The following is a 21,998-nucleotide window of genomic DNA, read 5'->3' on the forward strand; positions in this document are numbered from 1 at the left end:
ACTGTTAATATATACGTGCATATATACGGATATGAACGTTATATATATTCTTTCTATATAATTTCATTTGTGTAATTTTGAATATATTTTTTGTTTTTCCATTTATGTGTATAATTTACTTTTTTTTCCATAAAATTATGATTTTTTACTGTTTATATGCATATAATACTGTTTACAAGATTTTTATAAACATTTGAAAATTAATTATTGTTTTTTAAAGATTATGTTAAAGCAACAATATATCATAATTAACATATATCTAATTGTGTTTTAACTAAGAAAATTACTTATATTATAACCATTATTAAAGTGTAATAAGTTAATTGTTTTAAAAAATAGTAAACAATTTTATATATTTATACATTCCGTTTTTTGGAATACTGCGTTCTTATAAAAATAGCTAATTCACGCTATGTTACAACGTTTAAATGGTATCAAGGTTTTTTCTAGTACATTATGTAAAGAGAAGATTGAAATAATAATGCTTATTATAAATTTATTTCCTAATAATTTAAGAAAATATACTCAATTGATTATAGAATTCTAGAAAGCAAATAAAATGATACACAGGTATCACGTCACATATGTGCAATATGAATTGTTAAAATTAAAATAACGTTTTTATTGTATAAATGGCTGAAAGAAAAATTAATAAACATCTTACTATATAAATTTCGTTTTAGAATAAAAATACAATCATTCTGTGATATTACTATATAATGTGGCGCAAAAAGAAATAAAATATGTAAAAATATAAAATTAAAAGATATTATAAAATAATTTTTCGAAATTATTAATACATATATCAGAAATAAAATAATATTCATAAATTTATTTTTATGGTGTAATATATTTTATATATAAATTAATTCATTGTGATTTTATTATAATTTACAGATATATTTTTCGATGTAAAAAATACAAAAATGAATATTCCTTTTTATTAATTTTTCTGTTTTAAAAATGTTATTTTTTTCATGTTACAGGAAATTTCAAGACGAATAATTCTCTGACATATTAATTTAGGGTAATATACATATATATTAATATTAACAAAATTACAAAAAATACATAGATTATTCCTATTATAATACAGAATAATTTATCATTTAATATTTCTAATAAGTACTAAGTCGAAAATGATAAGGAATTATGTATAATTTTATAAATATAAAGAGAACTAAATAAAATAACTGATATTCCTAATAATTTAACTTCGCGCGGGAATTATTATTTCTAGGTTAAATTAATGATTATATTTATATAAAAAGATAAATATCAAAAGGATTCTATTTTAAATAGGTATATAGGATTATTAGGTAAATGGTTCAATGGAAAATAAAGTTTATAATTATGTAACATAAATGAAATTTCTATATTGAATATTGTTAATAGTGTTGTATGGTATGTTTATAAATAATTAATTTGTAAATCTATAATTTATCTTATTATGATTAACTTTAAGTGGACCATATACTCCTAATATCTATTTAATATGTTCAATATAAAAAAGGCTTATTTAATATTTTAATTATAATACTAGTACAATTCATTATTAAAGGTAAAATAAAGAGTCATTTTTACAAATAAATATTTATGTAGTTCTAATAATTATTAAAATGAAACACTTGACTTTTTTAAGGATTATATGAAGATCTGCTTCCCATATATATATATTATCTGTTTGCATATATTTTGGGTAATTTGATTAACTTATATTGAAAAAGTAAAGCAGATATAGGAGGTAAAGAATGAGTACAGTTCATATTTATTTCAGAATAATTAATTCATTATTTATTTATTATATTTATATTTAATTAAAATAAAAAGTTCTTTTTTTAGCTAAAACATATTTGTATTTATATAATTCATTTTTTTTTGTTTACTTTCGTTGGAGAAAAATTACAAGGATTTCCCTTATATGAAGGCTTTAATAAATTGAATTGTTAAGAAAACAAATATGATTTTAACTTTTGCAGTAATACTTTAGAAACAAGCAAAGAAAAGATTAAAAATATTTGTAAAAGGGCATCAATATACTTAAAATTATATAGTGAACATAATAAAGCAAAACGCACATGCCGTTGTTATTATTTGCAGCAATAATTATATATTAGGGTATGTAAAAATTAAAAAACAAGAAAGAACATAAAGAGTGAAAATGATATTATTAATAAACGTTTCGATAAAGTATAAGATGGTCATTTAATTAATTTAAGGTGGGCAGAATTTTTATGCCATATAGATTTTATAATAAAAGAATTGAAAGAAAAGAAACTATAGCACGAATATTTTAAAAAGTTCAGTTGTATTTAAAGTGAAATTAAAACTGTTATTACTAAAAATAAGGTATAAAATTTTCGACATTTTAATTTATAAATTATATAAGAAATGTGTATGCCGATGCTATGCTTATTATATTAATAATACATATGACAATAGTTGTAAATATTTTTTTAAATGAAATGTATAACCTATTAATATGTTCAAAATAAAGAGTTTTCCCTTTAACTAAATATATACTATGTTTATTAAGGTAATCAAAACAATCCCCCCCCTATTATGTTGTTATATATATTACAGAAATTAAAAGAAAAATATGTTGAACTTCAGGAATGGTTAATAAATATTATCGTATCGTTTAAGAAACATGTAACATATTAAGATATATTAATTAACTATGATAGGAAACATCTAATGTATAATAAATTTTTTAAAGCATAAATAAGAATGAACGAATATTGTAGAAATAGTTGTATATCGAATAATAAATATACAGTGATTATATTTAGAAATTATACACAGTATAAACTATTAAATGCAAATAAATTTAATCCTAGCCATCTAAAATAAGTAATCCATTATAATAAGATAAAATGTTAAAATGTAATTTAGGAAAAATTTATAAAATTTATAACAATATAAATATCTTAACATTAGTTGATATTCATTATGGTATCATTAGTTAATTCTGAACAATACAATGAATGACAATGATAAACAACTTTTGGGGGACGAATGCTAAGACTTCTATTTAAAGAAAATATACAACATATAAATAAATAAAATAAATGAACATTAAAACATACCTTTTAAAAAAATATGTAATATTATTATATTTTTTACTCATGTTATAATTAAATATTTATTATATTATTTTTTTCTTTATTATATCTTTATTAAGAAGAAATGAATTTATAAATATTTATACTATACATGTTTTCAATAATAAAAAAGGGAAAATAATATATATTTATATAGCGAACGAAGGCATAATATATACATCAATATACCAGAGGAGCAAAATAAAATCTGTATACATATAACTTATTTCTTTTTTCTTAAGCATAATTAATAAAAAGAAATATCCTTTCAATATATATATATATATATAGAGAGAGAGAGAGACAGACAGAGAGACAGAGAAATAGATAGTGTTATAATAATTTTTTCTTATATTTATGTGTTTTATTTTTATTAAACTTGATAATCTCCTTACGGTCAAGTTACAATATTTTATACATACCCAATTTTAAAGTGCGCTATTGAAAAGATATTTATCCAAAACCCTAAGAAAATATGATTGAACATTTTTTTAATTTATTTTTATAATAAATTATATTTTACTTATGTTGCTATTAGAAAGCAGAGCCTATAAAATACTAAAGTGCACATAAATTGTATAACACACTAATGTAACTTTTCATCATTATTTTAGTATTTATGAAAACTTCAATAAATACTGTACATATATTTTCTGAATATAATATATAATTACCATATAATTTTAATTCTTTTCATTTGTATTTTATATAATATTTTCACTCTAATGGAAATATATAAATATATTCATTGTTCTTTTTAGGATAATTAAACTTAATTAGTTTTTCTTAAAAGTTTTTATTAAAAAGAATACGAGATACTGTTTTATTTATACATATATTTATTGATGAATAAGGAAGATCAAAATACAGGAAGTGAAGTATACAATAAAAGATATATTACTTACTTATATATTAAAAATTATATTAAAATACTTAAGGCATTATTACTCTATATATGAAATCTAAAAATTAGTGGAATTATAATAAAACTAAATTTTTTAGGAGAATTTTTTTTTATTATATTGAAAGCTATTTATTTTTGATTTTTAATTTGTATTTTTTTGTAATATTCCTCTTTGTTTATTTTTACATTTTGTAATATGCATATTGTTAGTTATTATTATGAAGATAGGTGTTGCTGTATTTTCTACAATACGATATAATATATAGTTAGTATGGAATAATTTTAAATATATTCTCATAACATATTAAATAAAAAAGGATATATTAAAATTTTATTAGATAAGGATGATTAGGCATATAATAAAATTTAAAAGTACTTATTTGTAAATATATCATTAAGAATTTCGATATTTAATTATATACATTTAATGGGATATTTATTATTAAAGAATATGTTATTGTAATTACTAAATATTTAAATATATAAAATGCAGTTGTGCTGTATTATATTAGATCTTTTTAATTATATACTATTAAAATGTTTCATCATTGAAGTTATTTAGTTCTTAATTAAAAATATTAATGTAAAAAAATGTTACAAATATAATTTATTCTATAAGATAAATTAGGTGTTATCTTTCATTAAGAATTATATTAATTGATATAAATACTAATAAAAAAAGTACAAAAAAGGAATAAATCCTATATATATTTTCATTATTTAAGCATTGATACATATTTTTGTATAGTTTTAACTACTTCATGTAGTGTATGTAATGTAAAATTAAAAGGAAATAATAAATATGAAGGAAGAATAAATATAATTTATGCATATTTTCATTTGCAATCTAACAATAATTTATTCCTCATTTAAATGTTATTTTTTGCATAAAACATCAAAAAAAAATTCATTTTTTATAAAAATTATACAAGTCGTTATATTATTGATTTTATATATGCAATATACAGGATGAAACTTTAAAAAAATTATTTTCAAATGTGAAATATAGTGAATTTTGATCTAAGGGCATTGAGGTAGATCATAATTTCAAATGTAATATATTTAAGTAATTAAAAAGCATATGCAAAATTAAATATAATAACATTTATAAACAAGTTGCAATAAATTCAAAAAAATTTGCTAGAAAGGGATAAATTACGAGGCTATATTGGGAGTTTTTCACATTATAAATATAGTGTATATGAAGAAATAGGAATAGGGCTTAAAAGCGATTCACTAGATAATGATGTTTAAGCAAAAGTTAATGAATTTCTTAATCTACAATCTTCACTTACCACAGCACACAGGATATATAGCTTTAATTGTGATTTATTCGTAATAATTCAAGCTAAATGAATGATAAATATGAAGATAAATATTTCATTATTATTTTTCAAATTATAAGAGTATTATGAATAGAGATATTTTTAATAATGTTGGGATTTCTATACATAAAAAATGTATCAGTTATATAAGTAATATAATTTAAAACAGAAAGAAGTGTTGTAAGGCATAAATATTTGTATGTTTCTATTATATTTTAAACTGTGATGATGAGTTCAATCGAGCTCTTATATGCATTTGTCCCAAATGATGCGAGTTGCAATAAAATAGAATGTTTTAATTCAACTAAAACTGTTGAAGAAAAATTAGATTTCATTGATTTTGATCAAGATTTTTTGGAGACATTACTTTTTACTAAATTTCATATTAAGAATAGTATCGAAGAATTACCACTTTGATCGCAGCATACGTCTTAAGAAGAAATATGACTATAGTTAAAACAACGGACATCAATGGTATGGTAATAGATCTTTAATGGAAAGTCTAAAGACTATATCCATTATAAACGGAGAAGTAGTTTGCAAGCATTAAGAAATTAGGAATAATATGAATTTTATTAGTTCAGAAACAAAAAATAGCTCTTCACCTCCAAAATAAGACTCATATGATCTTAGATGGAAATTAGGCAAATATGGAAAACTGAGTTTTCCTACTGAGAAACCAGAGTCAGATATATCTGGTTCTTGAAAATATATGGAAGAATTGGTAAAATAAGGCATTTCTATAATTATAACGAATTCTGAGGTTTACCGATTAAAAGAGAAAGGGGTTTTACATCCTCGAGAAAAAAAAAGAGTTTTAAAAAAAAAGAAAATTCCAATGAGTGAAACAGACTTCAAAAGAATTAGAAAGATCAGTATGTGCAAAAGTTGTAAAGAATAAACAAGTGCTAATTACTAATATTAAAATTTCATGTGGAAAACACTTCCTAGATAAGGTGACGTATCTAATATATTAAAGAATACTTTTGTTCGTATTTTTATTGCAATATTTTTGGTAATAGGAATAATTTTTGTTTTTTTCCATTATTTTAATGTAGATAAAAAATTCATTTTGTACGATGAATATATTAGAATTTGCCATTTTTGGTGTATTTTTCTTAAAATATCATAATTGTAAAAAATTCATATTATATATATTTTATGTCATTAACATGTTTATTAGTTTACCCCCTTTCGATCCAGTATATGTTAAATTAAAAATGGAAGAAAATGTATAAATTTAATTACTTATAATTAAGTACATAAGAATTATTAGGGATTCACTCCAAGACCTAATTGTTTAAATTTGGACAAGAGGTCATATAAGTATACAAAGTAGTATGAGCTACATTTATCTAAGATTTTATAGAATATCTACTGATGTATATCCAAGATATTAGGAAGCATACAAAATAGAGTTAATTAAACATTTCTATTCAATAGGAATGATGCACCGAAAACAAATATATAATTGATTTAATTAAAATATGTATACTTTTTTTTTGAATATTTTATGTTTATTTGAATATATATATATATATATATATATATATATATATATATATATTTTTTGTTTTTTTTTAATTTCTGAGTAATTTTTTTATTTTAATTTTTCTTTTAGTACTTTTTTTTTTTTTACTTAAAAACTATTTTTTTTAAATAAATTCAATTAAAACGTACAGGATTACTTGGTCTTATATGTATAAAAATAAATATTGTTTTGATATTTGATCATAGTTTAAGATTTTAATAACCTATATATAGTAAAAATAGTTTGATAAAATATTTTTTTTATTTTATATATATTAAATAAATTGTTTATTAACTTCATTTTATGCTTTGTTAGAGTTTCAAATATAATAGATATATTTTAGTTATACTTAATACATAAATAAATATATAGTTACGAATTTATTTTATTTATTTAGAACAAATAATTTAGCATATAATTTGAGAGAACCACACACTTATCCATATTATATTTTGATGTAAAACATAAAAAATTACAGGTTAACCGTTTTTTAAAAAAATATATAAATATCAAATTACCTTTAAAAAAAATAATATGATCCATGAGAAAATGTTTGGGTTTCCAATGATACATTTATATGTGTATTTTATCTTTTTTTAAAGAAAATAATATTGTATTTAGGGAATTTTGTTTTTAAATGTATAAAGTTTATTATTGTTCTAAAAGTATTATGACATAATATAAAATATTAAATTTCTACTTAATTCAGTTTTCATATTAGAGTAATTACTGGAATATATTTTTTATATATAATATATTAATTTATAGGGTAATAAATTGTAATTGAAAAAATCACATTTAATTAAAAAATGTAAATTATTAATAGATTTAATACATTTAATTGTATACAAATAAGTCAACGGTAAAAAATAAATATGACACATGAGTATTAAACACAGCATCGTTACAAAATTGTATTTTACTTTTTTTCGTTGACATAACTATAAACACAATTTTTACTTGCATTATAATTTATTATATAAATATATTTATATATTCAATATTTCATATAAAAATGAAAAAAATATAAAATAACTATATTTTTAAAGAAAAAATATGTAAGAAATAAAAAAAAAAAACACTTGAGAAAAACTGCTATTTACTAGAGTGCTTGAGTATATGCTATAATTAACATATTAACTTCACGTAAGATGTAGAACATACCATTTCTTGTAATTTATTTTGTAAAAAAAGTTGTGTATTTCATTCTTCATGGACTCTTATATATTAAAGTTTTTTCCTCTAAAAAATTTTGCTTAACTGTTTAAATTATATATTGAAGAAAAGATGAAATCATTTAAAATATACAAAATGAATGTTATGCATAATATTGAAATATGTTCACAAAATCCAAAGGAATGAATATATAATGTCAATTTTTAAAATTAAGATTTAGTATTTCAAAAAAATTATTTTAAATGTAATAATTACTTTTTCTTTAAATGTTAACATATGGAAATAAACTTAAGTGATATTTTTTTTTTTTTAACATTAATAATATTAATTTGATTACAATAGATTTAAATTATTATGCGCTCTACTAAAAATATACAATGAATAAAATTAATAGGTTATAACATAATTTTAATATTATAAGAACTTTTTATATAATATGAAGACGATAATTGTTTATATTTCATCTTAAAATTATATATCCAAGAGTATGTATTAATATAAAGTAGTATAATGTGAGACATTTTCTAAATTATTCCATATTAAAAGTTATTAAATATTTTATATTCTTAAAATTTTTTTATAATCCTTTTATATATGTCATATATATATCCTTTTTGTTTGCTTTCATTTTTAATAATATATAGCTAAAATTATTTCTAAAATAATTTGATTGCATACATTACTTTTACACTCAATTAATTTTTACCTTATATTTTATAATTATATAATTATTTTTCTCTTTGCATATTTTTATACATTTTTAAAAGGAATAAGTAAAATGTGGAAACTAAGAAATTATGAATATTCTATTAATAATAAATCATATTCGGGTACAGATATTAATTAATGTATTGTAAAATTCTTGTAAAAAAATATAATTTTCAGTATTATATTACTTTTGAAAATATTACGTAATATCAGAGATTTTATGGTAAGCATAAATTTTATTTTATTAATACATAATTGCTCATTAGAGTGAATGTATTTTTTTTTAGATAGCTACTAGTGCATATTGTATTTAATGAAAAATATGTTTTATAAATTCATATACATTTTCTATTGTTTTTCCTACAACAATAATTAATTTATCTGATCATAAAAGGAAACTATAAAAGTAATGTGTATAAAATTAGGATCAATATTTGGAAATAATGGAATCGTTCATAATTAGTTTCTGAATATTTATTAGTATATATTTTCTATATTTTAAATTTTATTTTAAATAAATAATATATATTTATCATTGACTGAATAATTTTTATTTTTTTTTTATCTTATCTGATTTTATTTTAGTTGCAATTATTTTATATTATTATTATTTTTTTTATAAAATAACTCTATATAGAAATTGCACTTCATTAATTTTTATGTTATTCTTAGTTCGAAAATTTTAATATGAGTTATATTTATATAAATTTAATTTATTACCTTTAAATTAAAATAAAAAATTCAAAAATACTATAAAAAGTTTATATTATTATTTAGAGGATTTAAAATATTGTTAATATTTTTATCAGTCTCTATATAATACTATTAAAAAACTGTACAGTGAAAGAAAATTTTAAGTCACTTACTTTTATTAAAATACTTGTATTTTTTTTTTTTAATTTGGATATATCATCATAACAAAAATGTAATATTATAATAAAGTTTCTTATATTTTTTGGAGTAGTTAACTTTTTATTTATAAACATTACATTTTCTTATTATAGAAATATTATATACTTATAAATATTGAATATTTACATTTTTTTTAGTATATCTATTGTAAATGTATGGATGAGAAGAAAAAACTAGATGGATATTCAGGTTTAACAACTAATGGACTACTATCAGAGAGTTCATTGGATATAATATCGTCTGGATATACATTTGGATACGAGGGTGATACTGAATTAATAAATAAAAAAAGAAATATATATAAGAATGTCATAGTCCCTAAATCACAAAAAAAAATAATAAAAGAAATTGTATTAAAGGAAGAAGAAAGGAATAAATTATCTATGAAAAAACAATATTCTACACTCAATAGAATAGATTCATTTTTTGAAAAAAATATATTCAATAAATTATATTCTATAGATAAAATTATGTATAACATGGAAATTAATGAAGAAAATGCACGAAAAATGGTAAATAAAAAGGTAGGATTATAAATTGTTCCAACATTTTCAATATTTTTGGCAGGATTCGTAGTTTTAACAATAAATACCATGTATAAAGTAGTACGAAAATATTTAGTAGAATCATTGTCTGAGTTACCAAAAGAAATATTATACTTTTTTTCAGGATTTTTAATATTATTCAGTGCGTTAATAATATTGGGTATTATTTATACTTTGATAAAACGTGAAAGATATAAAAGAATAAAGGTAAATAATCCTAAAATATGTTATAGTATTGTTAATTCCTTTGACAATAGAAATATTTAATATGGTATAAGAAAATATGTAGTATTCTTAGAAATAAAATATACATAAGAAATATGAGTGTGTTTACTTAAATTTAATAATACCACATACACTTACATAACTATTTTGATATAAAATATAAAATCATGTATTCTTAATTATTAGTGCTTGTAAATGTTTTATTTTTTAAATTACTATTTTAATTAATCATTAAAACTTAATATTAATACATAAAATATATATATATATATTAGAATATATGTATACGAAATATATGAAGTTCTATAATATTCATATATGAAAGAGTATTTAGTATATTTTCGTTAAATTAATAAGAAATTCTATGTTTTCAACAATATAAAATGGATGTAGAACTTTTTTATTTCTTGTACATTTTTATATTCTTAATGATTATTTCGTAATTTTAACAAAAATAAATGTAGTATCTATTCTAAATTAATTGTAAATACCTTTATCTGTATATTATAAAATGTATAGACTGATTTTTTTGAGATGTTTTAGAAAAAGTACATTTAGTTAATTTTTACTATAGATAATAATAGTATAAATGTATTATAATAAGTATTTACTACGAAAACATTTTAAATATATGTTTAAATTAATGAATATTTTATGTCCGAAAATGTAAATATGAAATAAAATAATATTCTTTTTAGGAATGAATTAATTATAGATGAAATATAATTTTGAAAATTTTAATTTATTGTATCTAAGAACGATCTATATATACTGCTTATGCAAAACATACTTTTAATTCATTTTCATAATAACTAAAGAAATAAACATTATAATAAAATATTATAAATATAAATTCTATATTAATTTTTATTTTTTATTTAATATTAAATATTTTAATACCTATTAGAATCCTTAATATTATGTAATACATAATTATAGGAAACAATTATGTCATTATATATATGTATTTATACTGGAAATAAATATAAATAAAAATTAATGGTTATAATTGAAACAGTTATAATATTCATAGCATATATTTAAAAATAAATAATATAGATGTTTAACATTCATTCATATATTTATCTTTAATGGGTCATAATGTGTATAATTATAGAAAATTTATTGTAACATTTTTTTTTTGTAATTCTTGCTTTATATTTTTAAGTAAATATACTATAATTTATAAGATAAAATAATTATATGAAAACAAATGTATACTTTTTTTTAATTACATTTAAACTACATATTTTATAAATGTTCCTTAAATATATTTTAGGGAAATAATAAAAATTCCTTGTGTAAATTTATAATTGGTAAATGTAGTATTACATGTACAAAGGAATATTATATATTTTACTAGCATATCTATGTATAAATTAAAATTAGTACTAAATTACGGAAATTTTGAAGAATAATTTAAATTTGTTTGAGTAATTATTTACTAATAATATTCAACACTTCTAAGATGAAAATTGTGCAATTGAGTGTCCTTATATAATGTCATACTATTTTTTTATATATTTTGCTTAGCCAAGAGAGGATTATTGAATATATAATTTATTAGTTTTATCAAAATATTCTTATATAACTGAATAATAATTTCATTAATATAGTAATATTTATAACTGGAATTAGTATGCATGCGTTAGAATTTAGATTTAAGAATATTTAATTTCTATTTATATTATAATGAGAATTCAATGCATATAAATAATATTCATAATGCACTTACTTTTTATTTACAGTGGTGCATTAAATAATATACAGAAATTATGTGATAGTTTAATTAATTCTTCAATTTTGTACTTTAGTATTTTTCATAATTTTAATAAAATATAATACTTGAAAATCTAAAGAAAATAAAGATTATATATAAATAAAAAAAAAAAGTGTAATACTAATAAATGAAAAGATAACATATATATTAGTACATTAATAAAAAGTTAAAAGAACTTATATATTAAATCTATATAATTAAATTAACGTATTATTGGAAAATAGAACAGTCTAAATAGTTTATATTTTAATATGTAACTTGGTGAATATTATTTGAACAAATATGTTTTGAGTAAGAAATTACATGTAATTAATGCATAATATATTAATACAGGTCGATAATATTATATACATAAAATATAAATTAACATTTATAAAAATGGAATAATAACTTATTTTACAAACAGCATAAATCTGTATTTTTACTATTTAAAAGTTATTTATAGATATAATATGTTTATATGTGGAATACTGAATAAGGTATCAGAATAATTTTATGTATACAGGGGAATATTATGTTGTATATGAAATATGTTAGCATTAATACTTATAAAATATATATTATTATATGCATATTTAAATGGAAATAAACACTCATTACATATATGGAAGAATTATATAATACAACATAATATAATTTATAAATAATATCTTAATAAATGTTGTATTTCATAATTTTAAAAATTTTATAGTAAGCTATTAAATTTTTTGAAGAATAAAATTAAATTATCCTAATATTATTATTATTTGTGCCTTGTGTCATATAATTGCATGTAAACATATATGAAGAATCAATTATACGAATGCCTTCTGAATATAATTGATAAAATGGAAAAATATACAAACAGTAAAGAGACACATATATCTAAAAATAAAATCGTTATGATTAAAGTACGCATATAGTGTATACGAATGTTCAATTGATATATTAATTAGATTATATAATTTTGCATGAATAAATTACTATATTGATTACTAATAGTACAAGTAAAATAAATAATATACTGTAATTGTGATATTAAAGTATTACTAATTAATAAAATAATTAAGTAATAAAATTTTTACAGAACATATAATATGTATTTTCTTTATTTTAAAAAAAATATTGTTGTGCAAAAATTTATTACTACGTACTATTATAATATTGATCATGTAGAAAATTAAAATAGTAAAATGATAATTTAAATGAGTACTGATAATATACTAGTGGGATTATTAAGTTATATTTATAGGTATATAAAAAAAAGTTAAAAGATTGATATGAATATAAAAAGTCACAAATCTACTTACGATATATATTAATATCATATAAAATGTTAAATACATAATAAATAAAAAAATAGTTCATAGATGGATCCTTTATTTTATGAAAAAGTGAAAAACTTAGAAGTTGGTAATTAAAAATAGACATTTATAATATCAACAAATATTAGAGATTTCAAGGAATAGTAAATAAGAATATATCTAAATGAGACATTAGTTCCATATATAAAATAATGGAATACAAATATAGTAATTCTGATTTTCTGTTATTATTTTATTTAATTAAAAAATTGTTTTGAAAATGATAATTTTCTTTATTTTTTTTAATTTATAATTTTTTTTTTTTTTGGAAAAAACATGAAATCTGTTTATAAGCTTAGAATAAATTTTTTTACATATAATAATTTTATAATTGTTAGTTACTGTGTTATAATAAAGACAACAAAAAATTTTAAGGTATGTAATATATCTGCAACTAATGACATTTTTCATATAAGAGCATATGTTTGTTTAAGTTTCATTTATGTTTGATTTTATTTTTTTAAATGTATACCTTGTATAGTATATGTCTTTAAAGTAATAAAAAGAAAATAATAAATTAATTATATAAACTTCATAAGAAAAATTAATGCATAATTTTAATAATACTTATTGTTGTTCTATGACATTTTCTAATGAATAATATTGTATATGTTTTTTATTTTTAAATTTATTTCAATCCAAATATCCATGGTATTATTGCTAATATATAAAATGAATTTTGGAAAATTTTAATTTGGAAAATTTTTTTTTGTATTAGTAAATATAAATATTAATTTATATAAATAATATATTAAAAAGTAGTGCAATTACAAAATTTTTATTTAGTAATTATAAAAAGTATTTAATGATATACGAGATTTATGTTATTGTAAATTTTAGGATACATAAGAATATATATTAATATTGATAATCTTTTCAAAATATGGAAAATTTCATTAAAAAATAAATAAAGCACAATACTAATTTTGAAGTGTTAATCGTGTTTTATGTATAAATTCTTTTTAGTTTTTACAAAATATCTAATAATTTTTATGATGAAAAGTTTTTTTATTAAATAAAAAATTTCTCATTTATTTTTATAATTAAAAAGAGCTAATTATAAGAAAAAAATTTTGCATAAAATCGAATGTAATTATTAGAACTACTTATAGGTAAAGTTAATTGAACTTAATAGTTAATGTCTTAATACATGATGAAATATGTACTATGTGCGTTTTATACTTTCCATATTTTAAATAAACGGAATATTATGTAATATTGCTATATAATTTTTTTTTTTTGGTTTTAAATAATTAATAATATATTATTTATGTTATTACGAAATAATTTTATACATTTTTAATATTTATGAATAAATTCAAATTAAATTATTTTTATTAAAATTATGTATTTATTATTAAATTTAAAATGAAAAGTTTATAATATATTTTAATAGTTATTTTTCTTTGTCTATGTTATAAAAAACATTATATATATATATTTATATATACATTTTATGAGATCTCTACAAAAAAAAGATAAAAAAAATAATAAGAAAAATAAATAAATATTTATAGTATTCTTTTATAATATGTATATTATATTATTTTTAATTGCTATCTAACTGAATATATTACAATTTTAAGGATATAAAACAGGGAACAACAAATGAAGTCATTTTTTATTATTAATACTACTGCTTTTATCGTTTTAATTTGGATATATTATTTTTACATTGACATGATATGAGAATATTATTTAAATAATTTTTTATTTTTTGTTATTTCCACTTTTTATTTTTATTAATAGATATTTTAGAATGACATTATTCATTTTTTAAAACAATGAATACTTAATTTTTTTTTTAGAATACATTTAGTAAATTCACAGAGAGGATACAAATTTGATAGAACATTTGATGTAAAACGTTATGGATTACTGGCTAAATATGAGAAAGAAAATGTTTTGAATATTTTAAGGATTACAGAAATTATATCTTATAGTGGAATTAAATAAGGTAAAGTTATATATAACAATGGAAAGTAAAGCTTTAGAAAAAATAAATAATAAAATAATAGTTCACTATACAAGAAGGAATTCAGTAAGCAATACAAGGAACATAAATATCTAGTATTTGAAGAAAAAAAATTCTCATTTTTAAAGAATGCTATTTAATCATCTTGATTATGTAGATTTTATTAAAAAAAATTCTTTGATAAATGATAAGACAAAAAAAAAGACAATTCATAAAAGGCATAGATTACAAATAATTTTATCTAGTATATTAGTATCATGAGGATCATTATTAATAATAGATAATTTTTTTTACATTATTTTAGAAAAGTTTGATGCTAGAGCAATATCTTATTGAGTATTATTAAGTGTATCATTTATCCTATATATGTTAAGGATTTGTTTTACGTTCATAAAAATTAAAAAACATACAATAATTATAAAGAGAAAATGAAAAAAGGAAAAATAAGGAACATGTTTCATTCTATAGTGTAGTCGTTAATGGTAAGTAAAAACTAACATATTTATAAATATACATAATAAACATAAACATAATTGCTTAATTATTATAAATGTACTTACATATACATTGTTTTTTTTATAAACAACATTAAAAAATAATATTTTTATTTTTTGTGAATTGAATATTTTAATGTTCTGAATTTGTATATAATGCAATATTTTAGCTTAACACAATACCATTGTTAATATGTAAATTTCTGTATTAAATTATAATTTCATGAAATATGTATGAGCATATGCATTGATATTGATTTTTAAAAGCATAATTCATATAATTTCATTAGTATGATATATTAAATTATATAAGTAAAAAATGGTATTAGTTTTACGAAAGTGTAGACTTAAATGATTATTTTTTTTACGTACATGTAAAAAGTTATCATTTGTTTTAAATTACAAATAAAGATGTCTTTTTTTTTTTTGTACTTAATGAAACTAAATGAATACAATTTTTTTCTTTTACATGTATTAAATTATATTTCATTTTTTACTTAAAAATATATTAAATGTTTATTTTACGAAATAAGTGTTATCAGATATAAGCAAAAAATCATATGTATTGTAACAGTCCATTTAACAGGATTAAATTTTTTTTTTTTATTGTATATATATAAAATTATAAATATACAACAAAATAATATCATTTTTTAACATAGATAATTGATATTTGTTTAACAAGTTGTGCACTATGAAACTTTATAATAAATTGAAGAGCAAAATCCAATTATTTTATTTTTATTGTTCCTAATTGTAGTGTTAGTTATAATTTGCATAAATTACTTTAATGTATATTATATTGTAAATATATAAATATGTTTTATATAGTTTTTATTTTTTGTATCATTAAAAATTTAAATTTGTGAATTAGGTTTAATGAGATATGAATAGATAATATATTTGTTAATTTAGAGTGGAATACTTAACATTCAAATCTCTATCAGATAAATATAAAATATTTATATTTATATGTAGAATTGGAATATATATGATAACTCGTGTTTGTTAGTGAAAACAAACATAAAAGTTATTTTGTTTAATTATATCTATATTTTCTAAAGCATTATAATCATTGTGTTGAAGTAATGTAATATTGGTCTATGTTTATTTCTTTAATATTTTAACATAATAATATTTCTTATCTTTATTATTATTTAGAGAATGTATAGGGATAACATATAATTATAGTTTTCAGATTATCAGTTATATACAGTTGTTTATAAAAATTTTCTAGAATTATATGATTAGTCTAATATATTTCATTGAATGTTTACATTATACACATTGGGGTTTAATGAGCACAAAGTATTTTTCCACTTGTATTTTGTTTTCACATTAATTTATATTATTTATCACTTCCATAATTGAATATTTACGAAACAAGATATATATTAAACGATTTTAAAAAATAGTTATTTATTAGGTATATATAAACTTCATAGTTTAAATATATTTTTTCATTGATGTAAATATTTTTAATTTATTTTGACTTAAATATTTCACAGCATATTATATTATTTCCTCACAATTTTCTTGAAGTTATTTTCATAATTAAATAATAATTACATTATATATACTGAATTTTTGATATATACAGCGTGACACAAATACTGAATTAGAAACAACAAAATCCTTATTTCACTAATAATATATGTTACACATTTTGTTTTTTATGTAGTATCGTCAACTTTTTTTTGTATATATTTTTGGATAACATTATTTTATTATACTATTCCAGTAAAAATGATGTGCGTACTTAATATGTACTAAACATCATAATATTTAATTCTAATTATGAACATTATTTAGGGGATATTATAAAATCAATTATTTAAAAATTCGTTTAAAATTATACTGAATCATTTTTATAAATTGAACATTTATTATTAATATTAAATTAAAAATGTAAATGATTAACGCATTTTTTAAGGTTCCATTTCGTTATGTGTATTCACTTCTTTATTATAATATAAAATCTGAAACCTAAGTACAGTATTTTAAGCATAAATCCTAAATAATATATCCAGAAAATGTACTAACTTCAGTAATTAAATAGAGAAAAAAAATTTAAATGTTTCAATATTTATTCTTAGATATAACAACTGTTTGTTTTATCTCTATTTTCTTTCTAATATATAACCTTTTATTCGTCGGGTTTTATATTTCATTGTTAATTATTTACTATTTTCTTAGCAAAAGAATAATTCCATTAATTAAAAAAAAAATATTTATCCATTTTTCTTTTTTTCTCTACGTTCAAAATATTTAATTAAAAACAACTTTTATAAATTATCTATCATTTTTTTTTTATTTCTTTACTTCTATGTGAATCCCTTCTCTACTTATCGGTTAGTTTTTCTATATGAATACATAAAAGTTATCATTACGTGCCATTCCAATAACACATCAACTTTTGCACCTTTTATATTTGTAATATATGATATACGTTTTAGTCAATTCATGATATATATGATTTTCCCACAAATCTATTTCTTTATACATTAAATTATGTACTAATTTATTTTGCAGTTATATGCAATATTATGGTACAATATATATCGGAAATAGGGGTGAAAAGGGGAAAATATGTATATTATATTTTTTGTTATTAAAAAAGTAAAGAAAAGAAAAGAAAATATATTTGTTTGAGAGAAGGTAATACAATGAAATATATTTTTAAAAGAATATAGAGAAGGAATAAACAAAAACAAAAAAAATAAAATTGCAGATAATATATTAAGTGCTATTGTAGAACGAAGAAAAGAAAAAATTCATTTGATAATCACCATCCAAATGAATAAATAATAAAATAAATATAAAAAAACACTAGAATATATTTAGAAATTTAAATTTATTATTATATTAACGATTACATATATCGTGCGTTATCCGTTAATTTTATATTAAGTAAAATAATACAAAAATATGTACATCTATTATTGCATAAAATTATTAAATGGGGTAATAAATATTATGATTAAAAACGACTATTAATGATTATTTAACTAGTAAAAATATAAATGTTGATCCATTAAATTAAGGGTAATATTATACATACACTGTTAGAAATAAAGCAAAGACAGCTATTGTTATGTGGTGCAAAAAAGTATGATTTTACTTAAATATTATATATTATTAAACAGATAAAAAAATTGTCTCTAATGCGAAATTTCATACTTATTGTGTAATCTTAATTGGGGAATGAACTGTTCAAGCTATCACTATTAAATTTAAACCTAAAGAAAAATGTTTTAATTATATTGGACCTCCTACTTATAAAAGAATTTTTATGATATACGTAAATAAATGAATGAATAACGAAGAAATATCTTTCTAATAAAAATACATAATGGTATATATAATTTTATATAATAAATTATTTTTATCAATTACATGTAAAAAAAAAATGTACAATTTTAAAATATAATATTTTTCATACATTATATAAATTCTATAACAAAAAATAATATATAAGAATAAATCATATTTAAACACAAATAAAATAAATGTAAATACATTTTAAAATAAATTGTGATTTTTTATTTATGCATGGAAAATTACGGTAACTATATAACTATTCTATGTTTTGAGATAATTTGAGTTTTCAAATGTAAACACTAATTGCTTTAGTTTTTTAGTGATCCACCTTTATTTTTTTTACATAATTTTTTTTTTCTAATAATTAATTATTTCGTTTATGAAATATATATTATATTCATTTTTCTTTGCACTATAAAGAAATTTTATATGTTTTATATTATACACAGTTGTCTCTCTCCTAGTTTTCATTTGTATATAATGAAATATGTACCTTGGAAATTAAATAGAAAAAAAATTTGTAATATTCTTCCTTTCGTTTTATTATAATATTTATTATTTTTATTCACTAGTCTATTTCATTCCCTTTTCCTTAATCCATACATTCCACAGTTTAAATTATATCCAATTTATATAAAAGGTGCTAACCAATTATTATATAACCTCATTGTTTGCGCAGTCCACTGTGTCACCACAGTTGAATTATTTATATATTTTTTCTAATTACGCTTAATTAAACGGTTCCACATTTTATTTTCCTTTTTTGTTCTTTTTACCCATTGTGGATACGCAGCAACTTTTATATAATGATCTGGATCATCAACTAATCTGCCTTTTCCCCAGTGTTCCCAATAACGAGATAAGTAAAATTTATTGGGTAATAAATCACATGCATACTTCTTCTTTTTAATCCACTTAATCAATTTGGGTGCCATCACTTTATGGTAGGAGCATATATTTTCATTGAACCAAAATTTACATTCTGATGTTATATAATCTAATACATGTGTTTTAAATCATTCTATCCATTCATCGTCACTCCAATTTTAACATACATCATAAATATTTGATTGATAATTTTCGTGCATATTGGGATTATTATGCATCCATTTATTATCTAAGTTTTTTATCAAATTATTAAGTGAATGCTTTTGTTTTCAATCCAATCATTCCTTTTCTTTCCAAAATACTCTGTCATTTCTTTTTCCTGTCTACTAAGCCAAAATTTCTAAAGAGATTTTTTATATTCTTCTGATATATTGATTTCCTTTATCTTTTATCTTAAATATACTTTTTGCATATCTTCTAATCTATTATAACATTTAAAATGTGGAGGATTTGTTTCTCCAGTAATTATCTGTATAAAATATTTAAAAAAACATATAATTTTTACAATAATTTTTAAATAGAATTAACTAATATATAAATATATTTGTTTGAAATATTTTATCTTACCCCACTACAGTAACCATCATTTGAACTGGTAGAGGATAATTTAAATATAACAGCAGAATCCGATACAAAAAAGAATATTAATTTCATCTTTAATAATATATAGTTTTATTTTTTATTTTTTAATTTTCCAAAAAATGTAATAAATTACAAAAGCATGCACTCCAAATTAATAAGTATAAATATATAACGAAACAATGGAAAATGAATTATAATAAATATTTAAATTAGTATTGGAAATAAAATAATAAAATAAAAATTTTTATATAAAAAAAGTATAGATCGAAAAAATTAAAAATTATAATCCTTATTAAGAATTAATTTTCTATAAACTTTTTAACTATTTTATAGAGAAACGTCTATATATACTTAAATATAATAAAAAATTTATTTATGTATATGTATCTACTTATTATAACTTTAATAGTATTTTTAATTATTTTATTTATTATTATTTTTTTTTATATATTTAATTTTAAAATATAAATAATAATTATATATAAAATTATTGTAAAACATAATATAAATATATATATAGATAGATAAAACGTCAATTGTTAAATAGGTTATCCGATTATTTTCTTCTTAACAAGTATTTATATCATTAATATAACCTAAATATATTTTATAAATAAATGCAGTAAAAACGATATATATTCTTATAATTATAATATTTTTTTTTTCATGAAAATATTATTCTGTATATTTATATTTCTATAATAAATATAGTGATATAGAAATGAAAATAAAAATTAAATTAGAAGAAAATATAAAAATAAATTATTAAAATTTAGAACTTAAACTTATATTATATTTAAGCATAAATGACATTTACACATATGGAAATAATAAGAAATTAATAAAAAAGTTTTTATCATTTAAAATGGACTGTATTTTCTTTATGTTATTTTATTTTTTTTTTCAAACAATTTTTTATATTATTTTCGGAGCCTTTATAATCTTATTCTTTATTCTCCTTATTTTTCTATTTTTTTTTTTTTTTTGTATTTATTTTATGTATTATATATATTACTTTTTATTATTTTTATTCTCTTAGTTTATCTCTTAAATTTTTGAAACTTGTTATATTATTAATTTTTTCATTTTCTTATGTTAATTATTTTTTTTATTTAAATATGTTAATTATTTTTTCATTTACATGTGTTAATTATTTTTTCATTTATTTATGTCTATTATTTTTTC

At 18.4% G+C, this 21,998-nt stretch overlaps 4 pseudogenes across 4 annotated transcripts; 3 read left to right on the forward strand and 1 right to left on the reverse strand.

Moving 5' to 3' along the window:
• The first annotated feature begins 4,970 nt into the window (after positions 1–4,970).
• Positions 4,971–6,348, forward strand: PmUG01_00052600 (annotated as a pseudogene). Its single transcript is given in 9 exon segments — positions 4,971–5,135; positions 5,149–5,331; positions 5,346–5,384; positions 5,399–5,569; positions 5,583–5,735; positions 5,750–5,785; positions 5,800–6,171; positions 6,185–6,283; positions 6,298–6,348. Coding segments are annotated over 9 exon segments (1,269 nt in total).
• Positions 6,349–9,815: 3,467 nt separating this feature from the next.
• PmUG01_00052700 lies at positions 9,816–10,472 on the forward strand (annotated as a pseudogene). The gene has a single exon. A coding segment is annotated over exon 1 (657 nt).
• A 4,892-nt stretch (positions 10,473–15,364) lies between these two features.
• Positions 15,365–15,957, forward strand: PmUG01_00052800 (annotated as a pseudogene). Its single transcript has 3 exons — positions 15,365–15,388; positions 15,411–15,626; positions 15,658–15,957. Coding segments are annotated over exons 1-3 (540 nt in total).
• Positions 15,958–19,916: 3,959 nt separating this feature from the next.
• PmUG01_00052850 lies at positions 19,917–20,885 on the reverse strand (annotated as a pseudogene). Its single transcript is given in 4 exon segments — positions 19,917–19,977; positions 19,992–20,481; positions 20,496–20,700; positions 20,799–20,885. Coding segments are annotated over 4 exon segments (843 nt in total).
• Between the last annotated feature and the right edge of the window lie 1,113 nt (positions 20,886–21,998).

This window comes from Plasmodium malariae, assembly GCF_900090045.1.
Source record: "Plasmodium malariae genome assembly, contig: PmUG01_00_27, whole genome shotgun sequence".
NCBI lineage: Eukaryota > Apicomplexa > Aconoidasida > Haemosporida > Plasmodiidae > Plasmodium > Plasmodium malariae.